The 26,451-nt window shown below is 41.6% G+C and overlaps 1 protein-coding gene across 4 annotated transcripts; it reads right to left on the bottom strand.

Annotated features, from left to right (window-relative positions):
- Positions 1-575: 575 nt before the first annotated feature.
- On the bottom strand, positions 576-26,152 carry EDEM3 (ER degradation enhancing alpha-mannosidase like protein 3). Of its 4 annotated transcripts, none has more exons than XM_030279458.4 (21): positions 25,839-26,152; positions 23,834-23,879; positions 20,556-20,656; positions 18,204-18,243; positions 17,641-17,753; positions 16,856-17,009; positions 16,241-16,375; positions 15,744-15,849; positions 15,153-15,250; positions 13,783-13,908; positions 13,029-13,112; positions 11,981-12,064; positions 11,682-11,806; positions 11,002-11,167; positions 8,649-8,803; positions 7,730-7,883; positions 7,037-7,231; positions 6,122-6,287; positions 5,549-5,734; positions 4,744-4,758; positions 576-4,088 (listed from the first exon to the last, which is right to left on the bottom strand). In XM_030279458.4, exons 1-21 carry the CDS (start codon positions 25,997-25,999, stop codon positions 3,679-3,681), a joined length of 2,820 nt encoding a protein of 939 aa, XP_030135318.3. In that variant the 5' UTR covers positions 26,000-26,152; the 3' UTR covers positions 576-3,678. The 4 variants fall into 4 exon arrangements, with proteins under 4 accessions (XP_030135318.3, XP_030135317.3, XP_030135319.3 ...); XM_030279457.4 differs by having other exon boundaries at positions 4,711-4,758; XM_030279459.4 differs by lacking the exon at positions 4,744-4,758 and having other exon boundaries at positions 25,839-26,151.
- Between the last annotated feature and the right edge of the window lie 299 nt (positions 26,153-26,451).

Below are 26,451 nucleotides of genomic sequence, written 5' to 3' on the forward strand. Positions count from 1 at the left end.
GAAGGAATTTAGCACTTCCCCAGCAAGGCTGGCAATGCTTTCTTACTTCATATCACCAACACTGCTCAGCACTTGAACAAGGACTTGGATTTAGGACTCCTGCATCTTAATCCTGACTTCCAGAGAGGAAAACCTTACAGGAATAGAGGTGATGGGGAGAGCTCATAACAGAGGAAGGATGAGGGACACAATCCTCTAAGACTCACCTCGTCAGGCCCAAGTGAGACCTGTTTTTTTCATGCTAAATAAAACAGATGCAGCAGTCAAAATGAACTTTTGAGGGTCTGGATTCTGGATTTTAAACATAAAACAGTAATGCCCAAGTCAGAGAAGAGAGGTTGAAATAGTCCCATTAGATCTGATTGCTGAGAGCCTGTCCAGTTTCAGCTCTAGATTGAAAAGGTGGTGCTTTGGTTATTACAATACCTCTGGGTTCAGCTGATTTCCCAGGGAAAAATTCCAGGCTTCTCCAGGGTGGCTCCAGCACCAAGGCTGCCAGTGAAGGACTGGCGTGACTGCCTTGCTGAAAGTGACAGCCAACAGCAATGCAGAAATGAGCATCAGTTCAGCACAGCTTGACCAGAATATTTACATTTTATTAAATCTTTACAATCAGCAGATAATCAAGTACACAATTATGTACACGGATTATGTACATTTTAGCCCAGACTTTTACATCACAGTACATAGTTGCCCTTAGAAATATTGGGTACACTTGTCACCAGAGGGTAAAACCCAACAATAGTATTACAGCACCTGTTATTAGACATCTTCCATAAGAAAATATACGGCTGTAAATTGGTCTGGCTGAAAAAAAAAAAAAAAAAAAACAAAACCAAAAAAAACCCAACCAAAAATCTCATAAAATCTGAATATACAATTTTCATTCACAGAATGGTTTGTTTTCTTGTTTTCTATGTTCTGACTGATGCCTGTTGCATAAGATGTCCTGTTTTTCACCTCTCAACACACACTCATTGGTGCCTACTCAGGGACACTGGCAGGAGGAGGAGAACCAGAGCTGGGCTCATTCTCAAACTTCATTAAGAAACAATAAATGTAAACAATTAAGATTCCTCTAAGATCAAATGAGAAATTAATTGGCTGATCTGAATTACATGGCATGGAATAAGTGCTAGTTGCAGCTGTGATTCCTGAATTCTTCAGTGTTCAATACCATACAAAGAAATGTACAATGCCATACACTAAGGGTGATTCCTGATTAATGATGAGCAATATTCCATATGCAGGGGAGCAGACTTCCAAACTTTTGGGAAGAACACTCTCTCCCCTTTCCAAAAGGGTTTTTCTTTTTGATGAATACATTCTTTTTGCTTTTTAAGATGACAGTAACAGAAAACTGAACTCTTTCCAGAATGATATGAACAGGTTAAACTAAAACCTATGTCCTCATAAGGAAATACAAAGTGAAAATAACCTGAATAAAACTGTCCCCCCAGTTTAATACTCTTTCCCAAAAGGTCAACCTTGCCTGATTCAGTTCTGTAAACACAGCTATGGCTCTCATGATGGTTTCAAAGGTGAAGCAGAACTAAATGAAAAAAAAAACACTTCAAAAGGAAAGAGGCAACAGTAATCTGAGGTAGGCCACCACCAAATTGCTGCCTCCTAAATCCATATGGAGTTCTGGGATCCCTGAAAGGTAATGCCTGCTGCTCTAATAACAGGTGGAGAAAGCAGTAACTAAAAATGAGCTGGTGATGGCAAGGAAAATTAACCTTTTAATAAAATTTGACATCTACACCTAAATCTGCAAGTAAAAAAAAAAAAGAAAACCTTTAGCTGCTATATTGAGATAGTAATGACCAGAGGCCTCTAGGATATAAAAATAACTATTTCCACCAAAAGAGCTACCAAGAAGAAAGATGATGTCCATGTCAAAAAGCATGGGAGCAAAGATGCTCCTTTTGTGGCACTGAGTACTGACAGATCAACAGAATTCTCTGAAAATGTTTGATCTGCACCTCATGGTTTGATCCTGCACTTGGCCCTGTCCTGGCACTCCCAGGGCTCCAAGGAACCAAGGACACTTACAAGGCTCCCCTGGTCAAATGACTTCTATGAACTCGTGTAACAAAACCCATAAATAAAAACATTCCCAAATGAAAACCCCCAGCTGCTTCAAGTCCAAGCCTCCAGACAGTTACTTGTGCAAAGGAATGACAACTCCATTTAAGAGCTAATTTCTTTCAAAGGACACTTATTCACTGTTCCTCCTGGAATTCCCTCCTACCCTGGTGATTTAAAGTTCTGGATGATATTTAGATGGACTGCCATGCTCTCAAAAGGTGCCTGTGCATTCTGAGACTTTTGAAAGCAAGTGTGGCTGAGTACATGGATCCAACATGCCTGGAATTGCTCTGCTCACTGTACAGAGTATAAATACAGAGTATGGCTGTGCTAATTAACAGTTGCATATTCAGCACGTGTAATTTCACCAGCTAAATCAAAGGTGCAGTCCAGAGCAGGGCTTCCTGTTTATTTGCTCCATTACAATGATGAACATAAACCTGCATTTTTAGCCTGGTGCAGCATATAGGCAGTGTTCATTTAGTCTTTGATATAAAACCATTTTTTGAACCACAATTCACTAAAAGCAGTTTATATAAATCAAGTTAATTAGTTTTTGGCAGTTTCTTTGGACACAGTCAAAATGCCTCTATGTTGTTTAAACTTCCCCATTTTTACTTAAATATAATGTGGATAACAAATCTGGACTCCCACTTACCTGGAACAAACTCCAGAGCCTGGGTTAACACCCCTGGACTCTGAACTATCAACCCAACAGTCGGAATTGTTGCTCTTCCTCACTGGCCCTGGCCTCCCTGCCTGAAACACCACATACACAAGTTGTATATAAAAAGAACAATGGAGTCAAGCTCTTGGAAGCCAAACTTGTAGAAACAGATTTGTTACAGCTGATGGAGCTGTGTCCTTTCTAGACTGTTTCAGATTTCGGGCAGACTGGAGTTTTTCCACCTGGGAGGCCAAGGGAAACAACTGGGACTCAACCCCTGCCTTTTCTGCTTCCCCTCAGCCTCCAGCAGGACCTTCCCACACCTTCTACCAGTGGTCCCATGGCTGGCCTAGCCTCCCTGACAGGCCCTGCTCAAACTCTGCCTTTGGTTTGTACAATTCCTCCAGCTGGAGAGCAGGAGGGGAACTCCCAGGTCCCCCTGTGGCTCTTGGTAAGGGGTGCAAGGAGTGATGAGCAGCACTGAGATATGTCAGACAAAACCAGACTGCTTCCAGCTGTGAGAACACCTGGAAACAATTCCCCTGCTGCTGTAAGGAAGGCTTTCAGCTGGGGAGGGGTGGGTGCCCCGTCAAGAACCAGTCCATGGTCTGTCACCCCACCCTGCTCAACTCTTCCCAGAGCCCCAGGAGTCCCTCAGAGCCTGAGGCATGAGTCAGGCTCCTCCCTACCTGGGGCACAGCACCAGCCACGGGGCCACACAAATGCTTTGATTGCACATTCCCATTTTTAAACAGGAAAAATTAAAACATACAACAGCCTGTGCTGGAATTCTGTGTTGTTTTCCAGGTGACACCTGGTTGCTCATCCCAATACTGAATATGTTTTCTTGGATATCAGGGCCTCACTTCTACCCAAAGAGGTCTCCATTTGTTTATTAACAAATAAGTTATTATTACAAGTCATAGCTCATCCTTTTCCATCATTTCAAATGCTTCTATATCTTCATTCCAGTCCGCTAATATGGATTCCATAGGCTGGACTTTACTATCCCAGTGAGCTTTGGAACTGGCCTCTGTCTGGGTGTTTTGTTCCTGAGGCTGGCTGTCCCCTGGTGTACATGCTGGCTCCAGAGCACTGGTCTCTGCAGGTCCAGAGGCATGAGGATCCTGATCTGCCATGGAAACACTGGCACTGGCTGCACTGGCAGGAGACAAAGGGGCAGGGTCACCCACAGCAGAGCTCTCGCCTCCTCCTTCAGGCTCCTCACTGACTGCTCCAGCATCCTGAGATTCTGAAGGAGCTTCCTCAGAATTTGGTTTGTGTGAATCATTTTCAGATGATTTCTGGTCCATATTCTCCATTTCCAAGTCTTTGAAGGGGAAGGAAAAAAGAAAAAAAAAGTTAAAACAACCGTAGGAATGCAATGTTTTAGTATGTATTCTAAAATCAAGGTCACTTCCCTTGGTCTTATTTCTTCAAGGAAGAGCAAACTTTCCAATGATATGAAAACTTAATGGTACTGAGGAATATTTTACAGAGGGATAGGAGGGAAGCCTTTTAAACACATTTTAAATGAGGGCAAACAATACATTGAGGCTCATTTTGGTTCCTCAAACTTCAGGAGTGATTTGTGGGTCAGTGCCAGTTACCCTCCCTTCAGCCTTAAGCAAATATCTACTGTGTGCACTGAACTTTAATGCTGGATTTTAAAGCACTCCCAGATCCACCAGGATCCCACATTTGAGCACACAGAAGTTGGACAGTTTCCCAAGTTTACTGAACTGTGCATTTGAGAGAGCCAAAGCCAGAGCTTCCCCACTCAAAGCAAGTAACACACATCTCCCACATCCCAGCTTAGCTCCCAACAACTGCCCAATTTAGTCATGCAGATTTCTCTGGGTTTGATGTTTATGGCTATAAGCAGGACACTGATATTTCAGGATTTTTAGGGAATTTAACTGCACATGCCACTGTTGACATGAGATACTTACTGCTATCAATAATGTAGTTTGGAATCATTTTACCTTTAAAGATTGTTGCTGGGATTCCAAATGGAAGCATGAGGAGGGGGAAGAAGCAGATATGGGTTACAAACTCTCAAAGGCAGAGCTATCCTGTATTTAGCATTTTGTCAGAGCACTTAGCACAGTTATAAACAGAAGGGATTTGTCAGTTAGGAAGAAACAAGACAAGATTTTGGCATATCCCATTTGCAAATAGGCTGAGTTTTTAGATACTTGTTCTTACCTACTCTGCTTGGACACAGCAGTGCTACAAGGAAGGCTTACAAGAGAAAAATCTGGAATTTTCTGCTGCATTCAAACATTTCAACTGGGAATGTATTAGCTTGCAATTTTCTTGCATTATACAAGAACACCCACAGAACATCTGAGGTCAGCAGCCTTATTTCTCATGTAAACCACTTCCCCTTAGACAGCCAAAATAGTTCTAGCACTTGTCTCTCTCCTTTTGGGTCCCAGGAATGTCACTGGGGATCTTGGTGAGGGAGAAATGCTCACAATGAAGGGCACTGGAAACACACTGTTCCTGATGCTATTTCAAAGCAGCTGATGACAAAAAGGGTTCAAAAGGAATCCAAAAGACTGATTTCTCATAAGCCATTTAGGAACAGCATTTCTGGATGTTACCTGAGGGGGGAGTGAATATCAATGATATCTCTCAACTAATGGCTTACTTAAAAAACTAATTCCAGTGTCAAACAGAAAACCACAGCACCTCTGGGCTGCAGTGCAAATCATTCCTGTCCATTTTCCACGGTGCCAGAGCACAGATGGGAGCTAGACTGACATAAATCACCTCAAACCTTACCTCTGTCTTTTGCTTTATCAGAAAGAAGCACCTCCACAGCCTCATACTCCCGGATGGCATCCAGGATGATGTTCCCTTCCTTGTTGAAGAGGAAGAGCATGGGAATGGTGATGTCATCTGTGTTCTTACCATCCCCAGCCATTTGGAAGAGAGGGGCTGTGTCACTGCTGCTGCCCTCATTGTCATCTAGGCAGAGCACACCAGAGGAAGGGCAAACTTCCCGTTAGATCAGCTGAACGTGGAACAGCCTCCCCTGCCCAGTCACTTCACAGCAAACCCCAACCTGGTGTGTTCTTCTCCACTTTTCATTTCTATCCCCATTCTTTCTCAGCAGTTAGTACTGACTGCACCCTGCAATCCTTAAAAGTAACAGCTTTTAGTCTGCAAGAGCACTGACAACCCCTCATCCCAATTTGTGTCTGCACAGGACCAGACAAACCCCAAACACATCTTCATCTTCTGAAAGCACAACTGCTGTGCTTCTCAGCTTAAAGCTTCTCTGCTTTCGTGTATCTTCAAATCTGTAAAATTAGGTTACATTTACACAAATTAAAAGCTTGGAATTGGATTTACCAATGACAATGCCTCCTATTGCTCCAGCTTTCTGAATGTTTCGTGCCTTTTCAGCAAACATGCACTGGCCTCTTTGCATCAAAGCAATTTTCTCTTTCACTGCCTCAGGATTAGTGATCTCTGAGCATCCATTATATGGCTTAATGGTTGCAACGAATCCTCTTGTCTGTTTGGAAAAAACAAAAAGAAAGAGAGAATGAGAGCACTATGGTCATGCTTGTGAGAGATTCCCATGTATTTCTGTTCCTTCAGTCATTCTACAGCATTTAGTGTAGTCTTGTGTCAGTGCAGACAATCTGTGCCCTGCACCTGGAGCCCTAGAAGCAAAGAATGACCGAATGAAAACCTAATTCTCATGATCAGTGTGGTTTATCTACACCTGGGAAGTGTTGTTTCTGGAAATTTTTTGCCTGTGAACTGCTAGTCTGGAGTCTCCTTGGGGCTGCAACATGGGTTTTCCTAATGTTGCATAGAGAGCCCTGCCTCTGTGGTACTGCCCTCTTCCATCTACATAGAACCTTCTAGAAAAGCTTTTGTTAGAACAACTTGCTCTAACTCTAAAAAGTTTCTGCCAGCTCTTGGCTGACATGGGAGGGAAACTTCCCCTTAAATTACCATCTCCTTAGCTGTGCACTGCAGACTGGATAAGCTTGCTTTGCAACTCAAGCTGTGCATGTGTTTTAAATCCTAAACCACGGCTGATGACTCAGGAGCAGAGCACAGAGCACAGACAGATAAGTCACTCATCCCCACGACTGTAACTGCTGTCATTGCCACCACTGGGCCCTGTCATTTTAACCACTGTAATTAACTGATCACCTGGAGGATCAGCTGGATGCCCTCAAACAACAGCAGCACTGTAAAGCTGAGGCTTGTGCAACAGGGAAGGAACAGACACACCCACATCTCACATACCCCTGCTTTGTGTTTGGACAAGTCCATCCCAAACTGTGCTGGCCCAGCAGTCAAGACTACCCTGCCAAAGAAGGGATGGGAAACAATCTGGACAGCACGAGGAGGGAGCTGCTGCTCCTTCTGCTGCTGGCTGGAGAGTTCAATCATTTCCTGCATGAACCGTAAGCCATCCTCAGCATCCAGGGAACTTGCTGCCTGCAGAGAAAAGAATCGATAAACAATTTTATCTTAAATGTTGAGGAATCTGGGGGAAAAGAAACTCAAGTTGTGTTTGCTTGGACTACTGCTACAAAGACTTTATCACACAGGGTGGATGCTCACTTCAACTCATGCATCATTTCACGAAAGGTTTAGCACCTACACCACTCAGGAAACTGAAAATATACAAATATATAGACCTCATAAAGAGATGGAAGTATCTCACACTGAAAGCAGTGTTTTCAACCAAGATGCTGTTGGCTACATCACTTCAGCCTGAGCAGTCTCTATCTAATTTGGTGGAAGATTAGTTAGAAGTGTTGCAGAGGCAAAAGATTAACAAGCATCAACCTGCTAAATATAGGTCCAATATCCAGCTCATGTGCCTCCTTCCACAGGGTGGCTGTCCCTCCTGAAGCTCCAGGTGTCAAGTATCATTGCTAGGAGGACTTTACTGAGAGCTCTAAAAAATAAAATCCTGCCAGGTCGGCTTACTTGCACTGCGTGCTGCACTAGTTGTACTCGTCCATCTTTCAGATGGATCAAACTGACTCCCATCTTCTTCAGGATCTCCAAGTGCTCAGGATTACTGGCCATGAAATCTCTGGCTCTCAACGGTGGTTTTGGTCCACTTCCCAAACTCTCTTCTCTGCCAAAAGACATCAGAGATCAAAGCTTTAAAAATCAGATTATCTTTGAAACAGAACTCTAGTGTTATCCCTGCCATCACAAGACTGGAATTCTTGGTACACTGAGTGCAAGCTTTAGTGGAATGAAACTTTTCAATCAAGTTATCTTTTTTTAAAAGTTGTCTATATAATCAATAATTTTATAGTGCCAAATCTCCCTCCCAAGTATTGATAACAAAACTGCCATATACTTTCTCTCGTTTGTAAATAGTCTGCATTATTGCAACACTGACCAAACCCAGTCTGCCCCATAAAGTTCCAACTCAGTTTTATTCATGAAATACAAACATAGAAGAGGTGGTCAGGAGGACAAACTTCCTCAGCCTTAACACTGCCCTAAATTCCTCAGAATGGGTCCAGTTATGTATGGCAGCATAATTTCCTTGCTACAAAGACGACTTTCAGAATTGTTCAGGAAGCTGCAGAAATTAATTTTACAAATCAGAGACACATACTTCCTACAATACTCCAAGTGGGAGCTGCAGCCAACGTATGCAGCCCATTCAGCTCCTTTTGCTTTGAAAGACTTGCTAATTCCAGCTGGAAACAAACTAAGTCTTGCTGAGAGAAATCCAAAGCGATTCTTCCTGTGACCAGGAATTATCCCTTTGGCCCATCCCAAAAGGACTGCCAGCACCAGCACACCTCATGCTTCTCCTTCCCTGCAGAGCAGACCCAGTTCCAGTCAGCCCTGTGCTAAGGAAAAGAGGAAATATCCATCTTACGCTCTGGAAATGCCCCGGGGACAGCTCTTATCCACCACATTCTTCAGAGGCTCACGGATGCTTTGGGCAAACATGGGGTCATTTGGGAAGAGGATCTGGGTGTTGGGACAGGTCCAGTCAAAGTTGCTGTCGTCCAGCTCTGTGTACTCTGTGCTCTAAAATCAAAGATACAGAGGAAAACATATGCAGGTTACATTTTTACATAAAGAGCTTCAATAGATAATCCTAACTTAAGTCATCTGTGTTCTGGGGACATGTGGTAGCTGAGTGCAGAAGAGGGGAGCCAGTGCACTGCAACGCCTTGGACAGAGGAATACAACACCCATTCTGATTTACAATTTACCAAATTTATATAAAGTTCCTAGATTTTTTTTTTTTTTTCAGAAACAGCTAATCCTCTGCTGGTAGACAGTACTTCTCAAGGCTGCTCATGACAAAACCAGTGCCCTGTATTTTATGTGCTGGACAAGTAAAGGGAGTAGTTCTGGTTTCACCTGATATGGCTTTACAACGAGTGATCAGCTGCAGGCTTTAGGTCATTCTTACTAAAAATGTCACATCTTTTCATGTGAACAAAAGATTCTGTTCCTCAGGAACCACATAGACTTGCAAGTCTGGATGAGCAAGGATGAATCTCTATATAATTCAAACAGTGTCTATTTTTAGGAAAGATGTCAGAGTGAACATCTGCACAAATTGCAGGTTTGTAACATGTGAAACATGTCTGGTGGTTTGGAGCCACATTTGGCTTGTCCTTAGCTTAGCAAATAACTGGCAAGCTCATTTCATAACCCATAAAAATTAATGTAGTATTTATCCACCTTAAAAGACACACCCCTCCAGTTTGCAACATATTGGCCAATGAAAAATCAAGTATTTAAAGGCTCCCTAAAACCCAAGACCTAAAGGGTTGTTACTAAGACATGACCTTTCTCGTTTACGAGAGCAAATACAAACAGGATGTTGGGTTGATAGTACCAAGCGTCTCTCTCACAGTTTGTTTTAATAGCACTGTATTTATGTTAAAAATCACTTACACATTCCATCTATTCAGATAAAATTCCATAAAAGAGGAACACCAACATCACAGCCTTTCAGCCACCTGACACCATTTTCAATGGGTTTTGCTTACTTGGATTATGCCCATTTCCAGCTTTGACTCAAAGACCTTAAAAAACTGCATTTGAGCAATTCATTCTATCCTCTCTACTGGCCTTTCATTAACATTTGCAGCTCTCAATAGAACAAACCAAGTTAGGCCACCACTTAAAACATCATCAGTTGTGGGAACCCTGTCTGTCTCAAAGGTATTAAATTCTTATATTGGGAACAAAAGTTACATAAAATGCTCCTTCAGACCCTTCAGAAAGCTTCTTGCTTAGTTCAGAAAACAGCCTGTTTCCAAAACTCAAGGAGGAAAGATAAATTCTCAGGGAAGGAATATTTCAGAGAGGGTGTGGGATTTCCACCCCGAAGGAGCATTTAACACCAAACCCATGACTCATTAAAACATAACCAGTGCTTGACATTAAGATCAAATAACTAAAAATTTGTCACTGCTTAATGCTAAAGTCCATCAAACAGTGATTTTTCCAGAATACATGGCTTGACACACAATATAAGCTTTTTCCTCTGATCCAGGCATTATTCTAAAACTCTTAGAAAATGTTAAAAATAGAGGCACAAATATGGGAATTTGTGTCCTTGATGTTTCCTCTTTCTCTTCTTCCTTTTTCTTATTGCCTTACAGACAAATGATGTCACCTTACTGACCACAAAATCAAAAAAACAAGTGAGGATTTATGATGCTTCACAGAACAGCTGTATTACTCCAGGTTATTCTGGAAGGTTAAGTAATTTATAAACCCACAACTGTTCTCATATTTATGCAATAGGTGCCTACTGCATGGACTAAAGTAATTTAACATCCCTAATCTGTCTGCAGCTGTATCTTGTCAAATTAACTCCACAGCTGTCTCAAAAAACCTCTCAAAATTTGTTACCAAGAACAGATGAGGTTTTATAAAAAATAATAAAAAATAAAGATGGGGACAAAATATCCGAGTGTGTTATTTTCCAATTTATACAGAAGTGGGGAATTATTTTCTTTTTAATTCTTGCTAATAATTCCTATCTTTAATCTCAAGGTTCAACAGCACAGAATCCAGTCATTATTCCAGTCACTACTCTTGTGACTGCACTGTTAATATGATGAAATAACGCCTATTAAACAATGTATTCAAACTGGTGCACTTCCTCAAACTATCCTGATCTTTCCCGATTTTATTTCCATTTCCCCTCAAAAAAAGAAAGTGTACCACAGAAATGGATTTAGACTGGAGCTGTTACGTACTGTATTTTTTTTAGAGATGGTTTGGTTTGTAGTAGACAGCCAGAGTGGCAACAGATGAGCTTCTGTAGTGAAGATATAATCTTCAATGTCAAAAATCATGTCCTCCTTATCAGCAAACAGCAGGTACAGATATTTAAACATCTCGGCCAGGAAGAATGAATCCATCCTGTGGAGAAAAAGGAGATGCTCCTTTAGAGAGATCTCATTTCTAGAATGACAGTAAAATAAATATTCACAGTTCTCCATCTCTGAAGACTTGATGACTATTACTGCTGGACATAATTCCATTAGCATTCCTTCTGCTTGGAAGAAGCTATGTTTGGAGGGAAATGATTCAGCACATTCAGTACAAAAGAGTATTACAGAAAAAACAAATAAACCTCCTGACAAACTTACAGATTTGAAACATATTTAGCTTAAACGTAATTCATCTATTGCTCTCAGACAAATGAAAGGGTATTAAACTGAAATTATTCTTCTAGAGCACCCTCTAACCCTACTGAAACAGTGCACAGATTGCTTCAATGCATTTACAGTTTAATACAATTACAAGCAGGTAATTTAAGACTTGGTTATCAGACTTGAAGACAGACAGCTCCTCAAATCTCAATTTAATTACACAGCAAAATTTGATTTTTTCTGTATTTTTCTATTTAAAAAAAAAATTGTGCACACTTTACCTGTCTTCATGACTTCCTGTACGAACATCCTTCATTGCAGCAAACCCACAGGGAACTCTGGCATACTTGTTCAAGTTTTCAATGAGGGTTTTTCCTACTTCTAGGTAGTAAGGGTCTCCTGTAGCCTATGAAAAAAAACAAAAAAAATTTTAGAACCATTACATCTTGTTTATATCCTAAACTGGCTCCAGTGGATAAATTAGGCTGGAGATATGCTACTCAATTCTGTTTTGAAATAAAACAGCAACAGAACTCTAGGTGCAAGAAAAAGTGCTCAAAGGTCAGAGGAGTGAATGTACCTTATACAAGAAGTAGGTGCTTTCAGCAAACTCAGGCCTCAGAGGATGCTGAGCCCAGTGAACTCTGAAGTCTGTTGTGAATGCCTGAGGATGAAAAAGGACAAAAATAAATGCAGGAATGCAAACCAAAGACAGGTTTATTTGAATTCTATGTTAACTATATAACCAGCTAGCTTTGATAAACACCATTTTTGCAAACATACCTATCACCTGACACTCCAGTGCAGTCAAGTGTCACTGCACAGTGACAGATGGTTAAGCAGCTGTTTCTAAATTAATACCACAGGCTACCAGTCAGATATCTAAAAATTTCCCAGTCTGTCTAGTCACTCTTAATGTCCACTGGGAAAAGCCACTTCTGTCATATATTCACTAATATTTCATACTAAGGTTTAAACCGAGTCTTTGCTTGGAGGATGGTCTGTTGGCTTAAATACAACCACCTGACCTTTTAAAGTTTCCTTCATAAGTACAAAAAAAAAAAAAAAAACCCAAACCAAAAAAAAACCCACCAAAAAGCCCATAAAGAGCCAACCCACACCATTTTAAAAGCCCTCAAACAAAAAAGTAATTCCAGTGCTTAGCATTCTTTGCTCTCAATAACCACACTAGGTGAATGTGATGTTAATTAAAATGTTCTCTAACAGAAATAAGCTTACACTAGAGGAAAGTCACAATTAAACCCATAGTCAGAAGCTTTCAAATATAATCTGAGTCATCACAGATTAAAGACATACACTTCAGCAGGTAAACAAGCTTTTCTGTGCACAATGGACTTGCTCAAAGACTTGCAGCATCTGCAGTAAGTTTGTGTGCTGACTTTCAAAGACATTATACAAAATTTCAGAACATCCTCTCAGCTGTCACACAAGCAGAACTGCAAATCACGTAAGAATGCTGTGGAAATGAGCCTTTGATTTTAATAATATATATACCTGCTGGTTTTTCAAATGGGCATCTGCAACTGTTCAAACTGAGGTAAAAAAACAGTTTACACAATCAAAAATACAAATTTTTGATTTACAAAATCAAAAAACTACTACCTTACCTCTGGAAGAAAGTTATGCTTTTTTATAACCTGATACAGCATCTCATGTGTTTCAATAGCAGGTCTAATATCACCCTTCAACACCTAAAATTAAATAATAAAAGTAACACTGATTCACCAAGCATAGGAATAACACTCAAGGTTAAAAACACTCATGATGTGTTCATGCAAAGCTACAGAGCAGTCACTACATATTGTTATTATTAATCCCTATCAGTGTAAGTCACAGCTTACTCCTTAAGAGTTTTTTAAGCAAAATCAGTGAACTCATTAAAATTACTGCCTATGTAGAACAAAGACCTCTGACATTTACAGAGAACTGGGGTGAAAAATGTCATTTAGTTTATCTTAAAGATGTCAATGGCACACAAAGTAGCAAACCAGTCACTAGTGAAGGAAGCAAATTACAGGAACATACTTGTCCTGATACTCAACACAGCCAGAAAAGCACATTAACTTGCATGATAGCATTGAAGTGACTGGACTAAGTACAGAAATCATGGAATCAGAATGGTTTAGGTTGGAAGGGACCTTAAAGCCCATCCAGTGCCACACTCTGCCATGGCAGGGACACCTTCCACTAGCCCAGGTTGCTCCAAGCCCTGACCAAGCCTGGCCTCGGACACTTCCAGGGATGTTCCCTCAGTATTTCTGAAAATCAAATTGCTACTCTTGACTTGAAAATCATACATCGAACCCAGTTAATAATTGTTTTTGTTATTAAAACCATCTCTACATGGGTTTTACACCTTACCTGCAATCCCGGGAAGAAAGCAAGCAGAGAATCCATCCAGGTCCGAGCATTTAGCATTGGTTTATGAATGTGAACATCAAGGAGAAGAGGTGGCTGGCTAATGTATCTCATTATGGCATCATAATGCTGTCAAACATCAGGAAAAGCAGGAATTTGTGTATCAATTTATTCCCCAAAAGAGAGACAGATCACCAGACTGGCATTGTATTTAAATGGAAAAGCCATTACTACATTCCAAGTCATTACTATGTTTGGCACTGCCTCTAATCTCTAGCTTTGCAAACTAAAACCAAGTGTAGCAAATACTGAAAAGCTCCACAGTATTACACTTGCAGAACTTAGCACATTTCCAAGGAACACATGTACACAAAAGAATATCCAGCAGCCATGTGATAAACCAGGAACTATCACAGTGAAGGCACATTTGTTTTGGCTGAATTTTAAAGCACACTCTACAGAAAGCTGAAATTGCTTTCTCTGAACAACAGAATTCCAAAGCATATGGATCTCAGGAGGAAAAGGAGGGTAAAAAACCCAAACCAAGCAGCTGAACTGGATGGCTCAGAAGAACTTCTAAGCCCACTAGGTCACTTGCCATGTTGCTGACTTCCAATCCTAAACTTTGTTTTCAGAAGGTGCAATCCTGAGCACATGAGCCAAAATGACAGGAAACACTTAAGAGATTTAGCTCAAGGAAAATGTAACACTGGGGGCTGCCCCTTAGGACCAAGAAATCATCTTTACACCTAAAGTATTACAACATTAACTATGGAATTATTCCACTTCTAATTAAAAAAAACATGCTATATGATATAAAATCATTTTATAATCGAAAATGCTTTCCATGGATATTGCTATTTTCAAAAGAAATAATGCTTTTATGAAATATGATGCCGACCTAGTTGCTCAGTAATTTATGAATTAAAAAAATCTAAGCATGGTTTTCAGCTTGCATACTTAAATGTATCCTGGGCCTGAAGATCTGCAGTGCAAAGCAAGATCCACATGTTAATTTTTGTGTTGCTCCAGGACAAAATGAAATTGTACAATGGCTTGGAAGAAGAGAGCCTTACATTCTTTTACAGAAAGATCTGCAGTAATGGTCTGGAATTACAGCTTCTCCCATACTGGGAACATGGATAAAGGCCTAGAAGGTTCTGAATTTTACTGGATGGGGTTAAAATAGCTTCTCAGGTGACAGCTAATCACCTAAGATTAGCAAAAACCCTCAGTAAAAAGAGCTGGCCCTAAACACAGCAGAAGTCACAAAAATTCTGCTAAGGATCCCTTCTCAGGCTAACAGCTGACAACACAATTACTCTGAAATTTGTATTGCAGAAGGCACAAACCTGAGCAAGGTGTTAACTTACCGTGTTAAATCTTTCCAGGAAACTGTCATCCCCCAGCAAGACATAGGCTTTTAATAAATATTCATAGTATGAATCTATTCCTGCTCCAACTCCACTATCTAGGAACAGGCAAAAATAAAAAGGTGGGTTTACTTTATGTAGTGATATGGGTATTGTCCACATTTTCCCACTTTAATTTTGAAGGCTCTTCCAGTGAAAGAAAAAGTCCCCTTTCACTGGAATTAAGGCATAGATGGAAGCAGAGACACAATACTGTGTGTCTATGCCAAAGGCTTTGCACTACTAGTGCACATAATAATATGGACAGACAATTACTTCACAGGACATCACTTCTCCTGTCCTATTTATATTTTTCCCATGTATTTATAGCAAAGTCTCTGAAAATTCATCCCAAGGCATTTCCCTCTTGGCGTTAAAGAGGATCAGGGAACACTTTGCCATGAATAAAACCAGTTTCTCTAGCAGAGAGGGCTTTGCTCTCTGAGAACAGAGCCAGGCTTTGGGGCAGCAGGTTTCTCCATTAATATCTTTCAGCAGCCCAGGTGAGCGTGCTGGGGTGGGTGAGATCCCCTGGCTGGGTGTCAGCCCCACCTTTGCGGACCCAGTCTCCAGTGTGGATGTTAATGGTGACCCCCACTAGGTTGCTGCTGCGCTGCCGCTTCTCCCAGATGAAATCCAGCGCCTTCCGGGCATATTCCTGCAACAACAACAACAGGGAAGTAGGGAAACACAGACACTGAACTCTGATTCTTCTGGCTATTTCAATTAAGATGCTAGGAAAGGAATAGGATGTTTCTTCTCTAACAATTTCAGAACTCTTTCTGGTCTTCAGATTATGCATTTTGTTTACTTCTGTATTACTCTAACTACTTTCAATCACAGTTATTTCCTGTGATTTAAAAAATTATTTTAAAAAAATCAAACCTTAGAAGGAAGCTCACAAACACTACAAATCTCAACATATACAAATGTTTTTGTGCAGCATAGCTAAGACATCATGAGCTCAGAATTGTTTTGTCTAAAATTACAAAATGTAGACACAACGCTAAAGACCTAAAGCAAAAAATAAGATATCATAGAAAGCAAACCTCAAATATAGATGTTCCTGTGAATCTGCTTAAAGCTGCAAACTCAAGGATCAAGGTACCAGCGCAAGCTGTACAGGTATCAGTTTCTGTTCCTGTTCGTGCCTCTGGATGTCTTACACCAAATTTTAAGTTAACCTAGAGAAAAATAGAGATTAACATCTTTATTTTTCCTAGCTGAGAGAATTTACACTCCTAGGATTGTATAGCAAGTATATAATCTATGCTCTTTCTAAAGACAAGAAAAAACAGATCTCTTTGGTTTTGCTCTGCCAACTTAGACATACTCAGAGAACGGTCCACGAATACTCAGAATCTCAACCCTCCCCAACCAGAACCTGTTGACTGGTTCAATAGACATTTGAATAAGAGAATACATTATAAAAATCTAATCCAAGCAATTTTTATAACAACAAATCAGGAACTCAGAATATCACAAGTGCTCCTGGAAATTTAGTTTTGTAAATATTTCACTACTCCTGGCTCCTGAGAGTACCTGTAATTTAGGAGCTTTCTATTTTCTGGCCACTTAGAAATTATTTTGGAAAAAGATATAAAATCAAAGCAACAGAAGTCTTGATTACAGCTGTAATCCTGCATTACAGAAACAGAACTTACTCTTGGATAAGGGAGACCACTAGTGGTGTTAAAAGCAGGTAAAAGCTTGTAGCCCAGTTCCTTTGCCATGTGCAGGAGTTCACCATTGTACCACTGCATATATTCACCTTTTTCTTTCAGCATAATTGCCACTGAGTGCCCGCCTAGGAGACCTCTAAACACAAGAGAAATTATCCACATCTCAAAAGGTACATTCATCTGAACAGCAAGGACAACTCTCTACAATTTAGATGACATGTACTTAACTGTGGCCCTAGTTTTTAGACTGCTGACCCAATTCCCATTATAAATCAAGGTTAGCTACCAGTATTTTGGAAGCAATTATTCTTCTTCATCATTGGAATCATAGATTCATCAATATTAGACAGGAATTGCAACCAAGACCTCCAAAATGGCATATAATAACTTAAAATTACATGCTCTGATCCTGCACTGAGCCCCAGAGGTCCCTTCCAAGCTGAAATGATCTATGACCCCAGGTATCAAAATCTGGTAAATCAAGTATGGAACAGAGCCATATGCAAACCTGTTTCCCTTAAGCAAACCCATTGTTCCCTCACATCACATGGGGTTCTTAATCAGCAAAGCTGTGCCTGCAGCAGTGAGATGGGGGCAGCTTGCTCCAATACCACTGCAGCAAGTCCTGCCTTGCATTTTAAAACCACTCTCAGGCAAACTGACAAAGGCACAACTATTTCAAATAGGTGGAACAGCACAGAAAGGTGTCTTAAAGACACTGCCTAAAATCCACATTTTTAGGAGTTTTGAAAACAAAAGTTACTCACCCAAGGACTCTTATGTTGGTTTCAAAGACAGACACAACTATGTCATTATCTAAATTAACATCCTTTATTACTTTTTTTACAGCCTCTTCAAACTCTTTGGTTTTATTTAACACCTGGAATACAACAGTGAGCAGGTGTTCAGTTCCAGTATAGCTAATGCAGTCACAGTGTATTTGCATACAGGATATTTCAGTGCACACGAAGTTATCCAAGAAATATGAACACACAATTTAAATCAGAAATACATCAGTGGTTATAAAGACGTGCCCACCACTAACTGAGCTTCTTGCTCTAGACTATAAGGGAAACCAAACCCTTTTGTGTTAACTTAGAGCCAAAAAAAAGCAATATAAAAAAGTATCAATGAAATGTGAAGGAACTGCTGTAGTTATTACATCCAACTCCAAACTCCATCCTCACAGCACTTCAAAGTTCCCACAAGCAACAGTCACTTCAAACAGAGCCAGAGATGAGTGGTTATGAAAAAGAAATCTAAAAATAAATCTGAGCATCAGAAGACAATCTCTTTGTTTTATCAAAGCTTATCAACAGATTAAGCTTACCACAAGAGTGTCCAAGGTATCAATTAAGGTCAGTGAAAACCTATGAAAGAAAATTTAAAACAGATTTAGTGTAGATCTGTATGTGTAAGAATTAAGTGATTTTTAATAGCAACTGATACCAGGGAAGAAACTAAATTCTCACAGACCACCAGCTGCAAAACAATCAGTTGTACTCAACATGTTTAGTATCAAAATCTCTTTCTAAGTTTCTCCCCTTTGCTAGTGACCAGAATAGGAGCTGACAAAGAAGCCATGATTACAGATACATTTATTTACTGCTAAGCTTTCTAACTTCTATTTCTTGTCTCCAATGAAATCTATTAAGAAATCCAGCAAAAAAAAGTTTTAGTCATTTTCCAACCTCTGTTTCACTTTTTTTTTCAAAAAAAAGGAAAAATGTTGAGATAAAAAGCCATTCCAAGCTAAATTTCTCATACCAGAAACTGTTCCAATACTAGCAAGTGGCAGACTTAAAATAAAGAACTACTTTATTTATTCTAAAATAAAGAACTATTTTAGCAGTGTCCAAGGCCAGGCTGGACAGGGCTTGGAGCAACCTGGGTTAGTGGAAGGTGTCCCTGCCCGTGGCACTGGATGGGCTTTAAGGGCTCTTCCAACCCAAACCAGGTTGGGATTCCATGATTATTCCATGAAAAGAGAGCATCAAGTCAGCTCCACAGTGTCTGAAACAAGAAGATCCTAAAGAGGATCAGAAGTTTTCTCCAGGGTTGTTCTAGTGCATCCCAAGCTGAGGGGGCCTTTCCCCATCCCAGGAATTATATTTATAATTGTATCTTAAATAAGTCTAACAACTGCTCCTATGCTAAGACACACCCACAACACAGAATAGAACTTACAGAACACGATGGTGTTAAAACTGAACACTTTAGAACAGTTAAAATTGCCTACTGAGGAGCACACACCAAGGATTTCAATAAGTGCTAAATGTGTGAAACCTTGTAGGCAACATGTGACAACCAAAACTCTAATTAAGTGTTCCCATATTATAATTCTCTTTAATTTGTAAAGATATAAGGGCATTCTGTGAGTGCTGTTTTACAGGAGACAGAGATTAACTAATGGCTATGCACAACTGCCTAACAAATTCACAACTATTTCATACAAAAGGAGGGAAATGATGCATTTGACATCTATATAGAAGGCTCCTACGTTCTCCAGGGAAACAGAACTGACCCAGCTGCCTCACCCTGTCATTCTGTGATTGCAAAGACTGGCAGACAACACAACCGATGAGGCAGCTGGCAAGAAAAAGGATTAGATAAGAAATCTGCTACATAATAATGTAACCAATTATAAGGTACAGAATAAAGCCTGTATAGAGAAAAACAATAAATACACACAATAATTTAATGCATCTAAGGGTAGATGGTAGGAGGGAAGGCATTTTTACTCAAATGCTAGTATGTCACTTTTAAAAAAGGTCATTAAAAAGAATGGATTAAAAATACATTTTCTTGATACTTTTCACCTGCTGTATTCTTTGGCTATCTCCAAGGCAGCAGGATTATATGGAAATCTCTAGACCAAAGAACATTTGTACATAACAAAACATAGCCAAAATAACATGCTCAATATGCTAGATCAGAAGCCGTATTTAAGAGAAGGATCTCAGCTTTGATTAACCCTATTGTGATTAGAGACATTAAATAGTGATATTTTTTAAAAAATCAGCTATTTGTTATTAAAGAATTTGATCTATAAACTGCACATATTCAAAGGTATCAATTACATATGTATTTAGAATAGGTCCATTTTGCCTTTGATTATTCCATTTAACATGGAAAAAACCAATCCTTAAATCTACATTTTGCTAGCCAATGGATCAGTATTTTGTACTATCAGCAGCCTTAAAACAAAGAATAGAAAATATTTCCATGTCTGAAATAATGTCTTATACTTCAGCAAAGGCCTCAGGCTATCATAGACATGATAATCATTTGACTGCTTGTTTTCAGAAAACTTTCTACTTAAAAAAAGCACTTTAAATATCACTTTTTAGGCCAGCATCATGGATAAGAGGTTATTGTTTTGTTCAGCTGATAATTAACCCTTATAACCTGTACTACTAATACCATAAATGTCAGCCCATATTTGGAAGGTTTTCCTACAGAAAATACTGGGGAGAATGGTTAAAAAAAATAATCTTTGGATCTCATTCACTGGTTAATTCTTCCAATTAAGGTACAATTTCACATCAGTTAACTTCATAAAAATAAAAACACTTCTCACAAGTGTAAGTTTCTGGCCATATCAACAGAACAAACAAGTTTTATGGGCTGCCAATTGTACTTCTATTCCTAGATGTTTACAGTGACCATTTCAGACACTAACTTTCCCAAGGCATCATCCACATCCCCTCGACTTGGCTCCTGACCCCGCACTCGTCCACGACAAGTTAAAGGCATGAGTTCATCAGCTGGATACGCATGCTCCTGTTGGGAACAAAACAGGGGAATCAGTCACAGTGCTCACAGCCACTCCTGGGAGCGTGTAATGAAAGGAATCTCACCATGCTGCTCTGCAGAAAAACTGCATGGCCATCACAGAGTCTTGCAGGTGGGAAGGGACCTCTAGAGCTCATCTCATCCAAGCCCTCTGCTGGAGCAGGGCCACCCAGACCCAGCTGCCCAGTACCATGTCCAGACAACTCCTGAGAATCTCCAAGGAGGGAGACTCCATGGCCTCTCTGGGCCCCCTGTGCCAGCACCTGGCCAACTCCACAGTGTAAAAGTGTCTCCTCATGCTCAGAGGGAACCTCCCATGGTTCAGTTTATGCCCATTTCCTCTGAGCACTGCTGAGAAGAGCCTGGCTCTGTCTTCTTGACAGCCTCCCTTGTTAAATCCCCTGGAGACTTCCCTTCTCCAGGCTGAACAGCCCCAGCTCTCTCCCTTGTTAAATCCCCTGGAGACTTCCCTTCTCCAGGCTGAACAGCCCCAGCTCCCTCAGCCTTTCTTTACAGGGAAGATGCTGCAGCCTCTCCATCACTCTGATGGCCCTTCACTGGACTCTGCACAATGAGCTCACCTGGCTGAGGGTGACAATCAGTGACAGGTAAGAGAACTCAGAAGTTCAAACAAAAAATTGGTGAATTACTACATAAGACATAAAAAAAAGAATCCACAAAAAAATCCCTAACAAGACTGAGCCTTTTACAAATATAACTGACACTAATATAACAAATATAAGACTGACATCAATGACAATGAATTTTAACATATCTAATTCCAACCAACATGAAACCTCCTCCTTTAGAAGCTTAACACAAGTGGTTTGGGATAGAGCTTTTCTCTTGATTTAATGCAAGAAACTGGCTGCTGTACTGAGGTCGCCAGTTTGACTTCTAGTGGAGAACTAACATGTGGCAGGATAAAAAACTTCAATTGCTGCACAAAATCTGCAAGTAAACACATTCAAAATCTTTCCAAATATATGATACAAAAATAATCTAGCATGAAATAAAAATAAAAAAGGACTGTTCCTCTATAAATAAACAACTTCTTACAACAACTTCTTTTGAAACTGATGGTTTGTTTCCCTGTATACCACCCTCCTGAGTGTTTTGGTCTTTGCTCAAGTCTTTGTTCTCCTCAAGTTTAACTACAAAAGGCAGAATCTAGATCATTTTAATACAGCTTGGATGTTTCTGAATATCTCTGCAAAGTATTCAGAAAAACAGATTAAAGAAGTATACAACAAAAGCAATGTCAAAACTGAGATCTCTGGCTTAAATTTTGGATAAGAGAAGTGATAAAAAATCTGGAAAAATAAACTTTTAGCTTTATAAATATAGAACTTGAAGCATTTTGAAAAATAAAACTTCACTCATTCTCTGCCTGCAGAGAATTGGATTGAGTTATTTCCCAAGTCACTGGCCTCAAGTGACTGACATTTCCACATGTTCTGACAGCCAAGAAGAAAAATATCCCCATTATTACAAATGTTGTTGAAGGACCAAAAAAAAAAAAAAAAGCAGCTTTTTCTCAAAGCTTCTGTTAACAACTTAAAAAAGGAAAAAAAAAAAAAAGGCAAGGGAATTTCCCCTGCAATCAAACATGAATTTTCAGTCTTCTAAATACGCATGTCTAAAATACGTATTAATAGAAACAGAAAATCAAAACTTTTCAGCTGGCTGTTTCAAAAACACCTGCAAAAATACTTCGTTCTCCTGTTGCCAGAATCAAGTCTGATACTCTAATCTTTTCTTCAACTTTAAACAAGCATTTCACATTTCTCTGTTTGTTTAGTGTTCCAGCATACGTGGCAAATAAATATCCCTTTGGCTTAGAAGTTTCCAGGATAGCTGAAGTTTTCTCTCTCCCTCAAAAAGAATATTCTAGCTTCAGATGTGGCAAGACCCCTACCAGTTGCCAATTTGCCACACAATGAACAGTAGAAGCACAGATCCTTGTAATATTTTACGCAATTTTGCCAAACACATAGGTTTTCCATTGAGGAAATCCAAGCCAAGAGTTTCTCATGGAACCAGATTACAAAAATTACAACCAAAAAGCCTTGATGTTTAACTGCTAAAGGTTTCAAAAGTACAGAGCTTAAGTTAAAAGGAGAAACTGCACCACTTTGAAAATCCTCTTGGCTTGGCTTTCTGTCCACTCTACAGTTCTGTCTCTCTCCCATGCTGTATGAAGTTTTAACTCCTGAAATTTTAAGTTCGAATAACATATTAAACTTTAAACCATATCACAGAACCTGGGACATGTGGTAAGATGCTGTCAGGAAACAGCAGTTTGTGCTGCAGGAACTGATGCAACTTGAGACAGGTTTCTGTAACAGCCACGAAGAATGTCCAAGAATGTCCATATAAAGCCAGCAAGAATTAATCTTTTATATTTATCTTAGTCACAGCCACACTTTCTCCTCAAAAGCGTATTATTTATAGAATATTTGAAAGTAACTTTTACTTGAGGAAGTCCACTCCAAACAACTATGTATTGTTAAGCTTTTGTAAACAGAGCCAGACCAGGGTGTGTGGAATGGCTCAGAGAACCAGAACAGGAGGACACCTGCACAGGAATCACAAGTCAGAGCAAAAGAAACCACAGCCAGCATGGCCCATGGTCATATGACAGTCACACCCTGGGCACAGCCTGGAATGCCTGGATATGGCACCAGATTCCCTTTCTCTTCTACAAAAAGTTTGTAGAAGAATGCCCCAACTGCATCTGCCATGGCTTACCACTGAAGAAATATTAAATGTCAGTTTTACCTACAAAGTAAGTAAGATCAATTTGTGATCTCCAGAATCTAATGTCTACAGACAGCTCTTCCAAACTTCATTTTCCTGGTATTTCCAACCAAATACTTTACTGTTGATAGCCTGACATGAGATAAACTGGTTTGGGAAAGGTCAGGCATGTATTAGGAGTTACCACAAACAATTCTTAGTTACCACTCTAAAAGTCATCACAACCCTCCTGAAAGTGATACTTGTGATCTTTTTAAAGGCTTTATAAGTGCTGTTATTTATTTTAGCTCCATTTTCACCCCTCCTTCCCAGATATTTCTATAGAATGTCATGTACTGTAAGTTGCTTTGTGCCCCAGGTCAGCAACAACAACTCTGAAAAACTCCAAACAAGTATCTGACTTACCATATAATTGCTATATGCATGATCAAACATTTCAAGCACTTGATTTCTAAAAAAGAAAAAAGAAAAAAGTATTAGTGGTCTGTCTCCCAGTAGCCTTTAATACACCATCTTATATGTATCACTCTTTAATATCTGAATGTCAGGCACAGATCCCCTACTAACATACTCTACTCAAGTAAATGAAATACAGAATAATAATTTTGCTTGATTCAGCTGCTCTTGTCCACTCCAGAAAGGAAAGACTCTTTCTTCACCTAACATGAAATTATTTGGGGATCTCTTGGCAAGCAAATACTAAAGAAAACCCTTAAATTTGTTTCATATGTTTGAAGGGACAGAAATGCTCCTACATATAAAAACTCCCAAAAAACTACATCGTTTTTTTAAGACACAGCACTACTTCTGATAATTCCTAACTGTTTCACTAAGGAGCCCTGCAAGGAAAAAAGGATGCAAATTTCTACCATCAACATAATTCACAATCTCTGCTGATAAGATAGAACATAAAGGAGCCAGGGACACCACAATTATATTGTATATATCCAATTTAGTTCAATGACTTGGAAATTCAAGAAGTAGTTTTAACTCATCAAGTGCATTAAGGCATCAAAAGAGCAGAGGATGGTGCTTTTCCCAGGCACCTCTCAGGCTGCAGCAGGCAAAACCCCAGCTAAACACAGAGCTTCTGGGTGATGCAGCACACAGAAAAATGCTTCAAACTTACATTTACAGCCAAACACAAACCACAGCAGGACATGGCCTGCACATGCCTGGGGCATCAAATGATATTTTAAGTGCAATTCAAAAATTTTAAAACAAATTGGGGAATGAAATTTCAACTGCTTGTGTAGCTTTACGAAGAAAACATATAAAAGACTGCACACACAAACTATCCTGAGAACCCATGATGGAAAACCCCAGTAACTGTAAATACCGGGAGTTAAATATCAACTTATACACAACAGCTGGACTTGGAAACCTTTTCCAACCTTAACAACTCCATGATTACCAAATGTGAGAGTATCCACACTGCTTCTCCAGCAGACTTTTTGCATTATTGTTCTGTACAACTGACCACTGGATGGGAAGAGGACGATGAAACTGCCCCCAGAAACATATTACTAACACAAAATACCCCTGATTGCAAATTTGTTTTTAAAAGTCCCATTCCATGCAGGAAAATGTACTTCCGCACACGCTGCAATATTTATTCTTCACCTAAAAGTTACAATAAAAGAATCAGCCTCTTCCACGTACACGCACGGGGGACCGAAGCAGTTTAGGTTACATACAGGAACTAGGCAGGACACACGCAAACATTCACCTTTTTTATGACTCCCGCACTCTCACAGAGGCACGGCCATAATTCCACCGACCGAGTGGGGATTTACACTTACCTTTGCTCACTTTCACCGCGAGCTCCACGCAAGCCCTGGCTGAAACCTCCAGGGCGAGCTACAAGTGCACCCAGCACACGGTTTGCCCCCACACGGGAGAAGGGGCCGCGTGTCCCCAGCAGCCCGAAACCCGCCGGGGTGCGGCACACGCAGCCCCGGCACGGCGGGCCCCGGTGCCACGCGTCCCCGGGAGTGTCCGGGCAGGGCACGGCCGGTCAGGGGACGCCGGGCCGGACACGGGACGCCGGGCCGGACACGGGACGCCGGGCCGGACAGGGAACGCCGGGCCGGACAGGGAACGCCGGGCCGGACAGGGAACGCCGGGCCGGACAAGGGACGCCGGGCCGGACACGGGACGCCGGGCCGGACAAGGGACGCCGGGCCGGACACGGGACGCCGGGCCGGACACGGGACGCCGGGCCGGACACGGGACGCCGGGCCGGACACGGGACGCCGGGCCGGACAGGGGACGCCGGGCCGAAGCTCCGCGCCTGCGGCCACTCAGCGCACCCCAACCCCGGGGGCAGCGCGCACCCCTTGCCCTGCCCTGCCCGGCCCGGCCCACCGTCCTTCCTTCCCTCCCTCCCTCCCGCCGTCCCTGCGCTCACCCTAGCCGGCGCTTCTCCTCCCTGCTCATGGCCCCGGCGCCCGGGGCGGCCGCCAGCACGGAGGAGGCGGAGAGCAGGCCGAGGGCCAGGAGCTTCCAGGGCCTCCTGCAGCGGGGCCCCCGCTCCCCGGCGCGGCAGCCCGGAGCTGCGCTGAGGGCCATGGCGGCCGGCCGCTGCCCGCTAGTCCCGCCGCGGGCCCATCGCCGCTCCCGCCGCTCCCGGGGCAGGAAGGGCCCGGCCCGGCCCCTCCGCGCGCGCCCGCGGGGGCGTAGCCAGGGAAACGGCCTCGCGCCGCCGCCGCTTCCGGCACCGCCCCCCGCCCGCGCGCGCCGCCGGGCCAATGGGGGAGCGCGGCGCGGGGGTCACGTGAGCCGGCAGGGAACGCGTGACGGGAGGGTCGACGTGGACAAAGGGCGGAGAACTACAGCTCCCGGCGTGCCCCGCGCGCCGCCGCACGCAGCTCCCGGCGTGCCCCGCGCTCCCTGAGGCGCTGCCCGAGCGCGCCCCAAGCGCGGAGCGTACCACAATGTCCCGGGGTGGCTCGGGCGGGAGCGGCCGCACGGAGCCGCTCATCCCGGGCAGGGACGTGATTACAGAGCCCTGCCCAGCCTGG

The sequence above is a fragment of the Taeniopygia guttata genome, chromosome 8 (assembly GCF_048771995.1).
Source record: "Taeniopygia guttata chromosome 8, bTaeGut7.mat, whole genome shotgun sequence".
Taxonomy (NCBI): Eukaryota; Metazoa; Chordata; class Aves; order Passeriformes; family Estrildidae; genus Taeniopygia; species Taeniopygia guttata.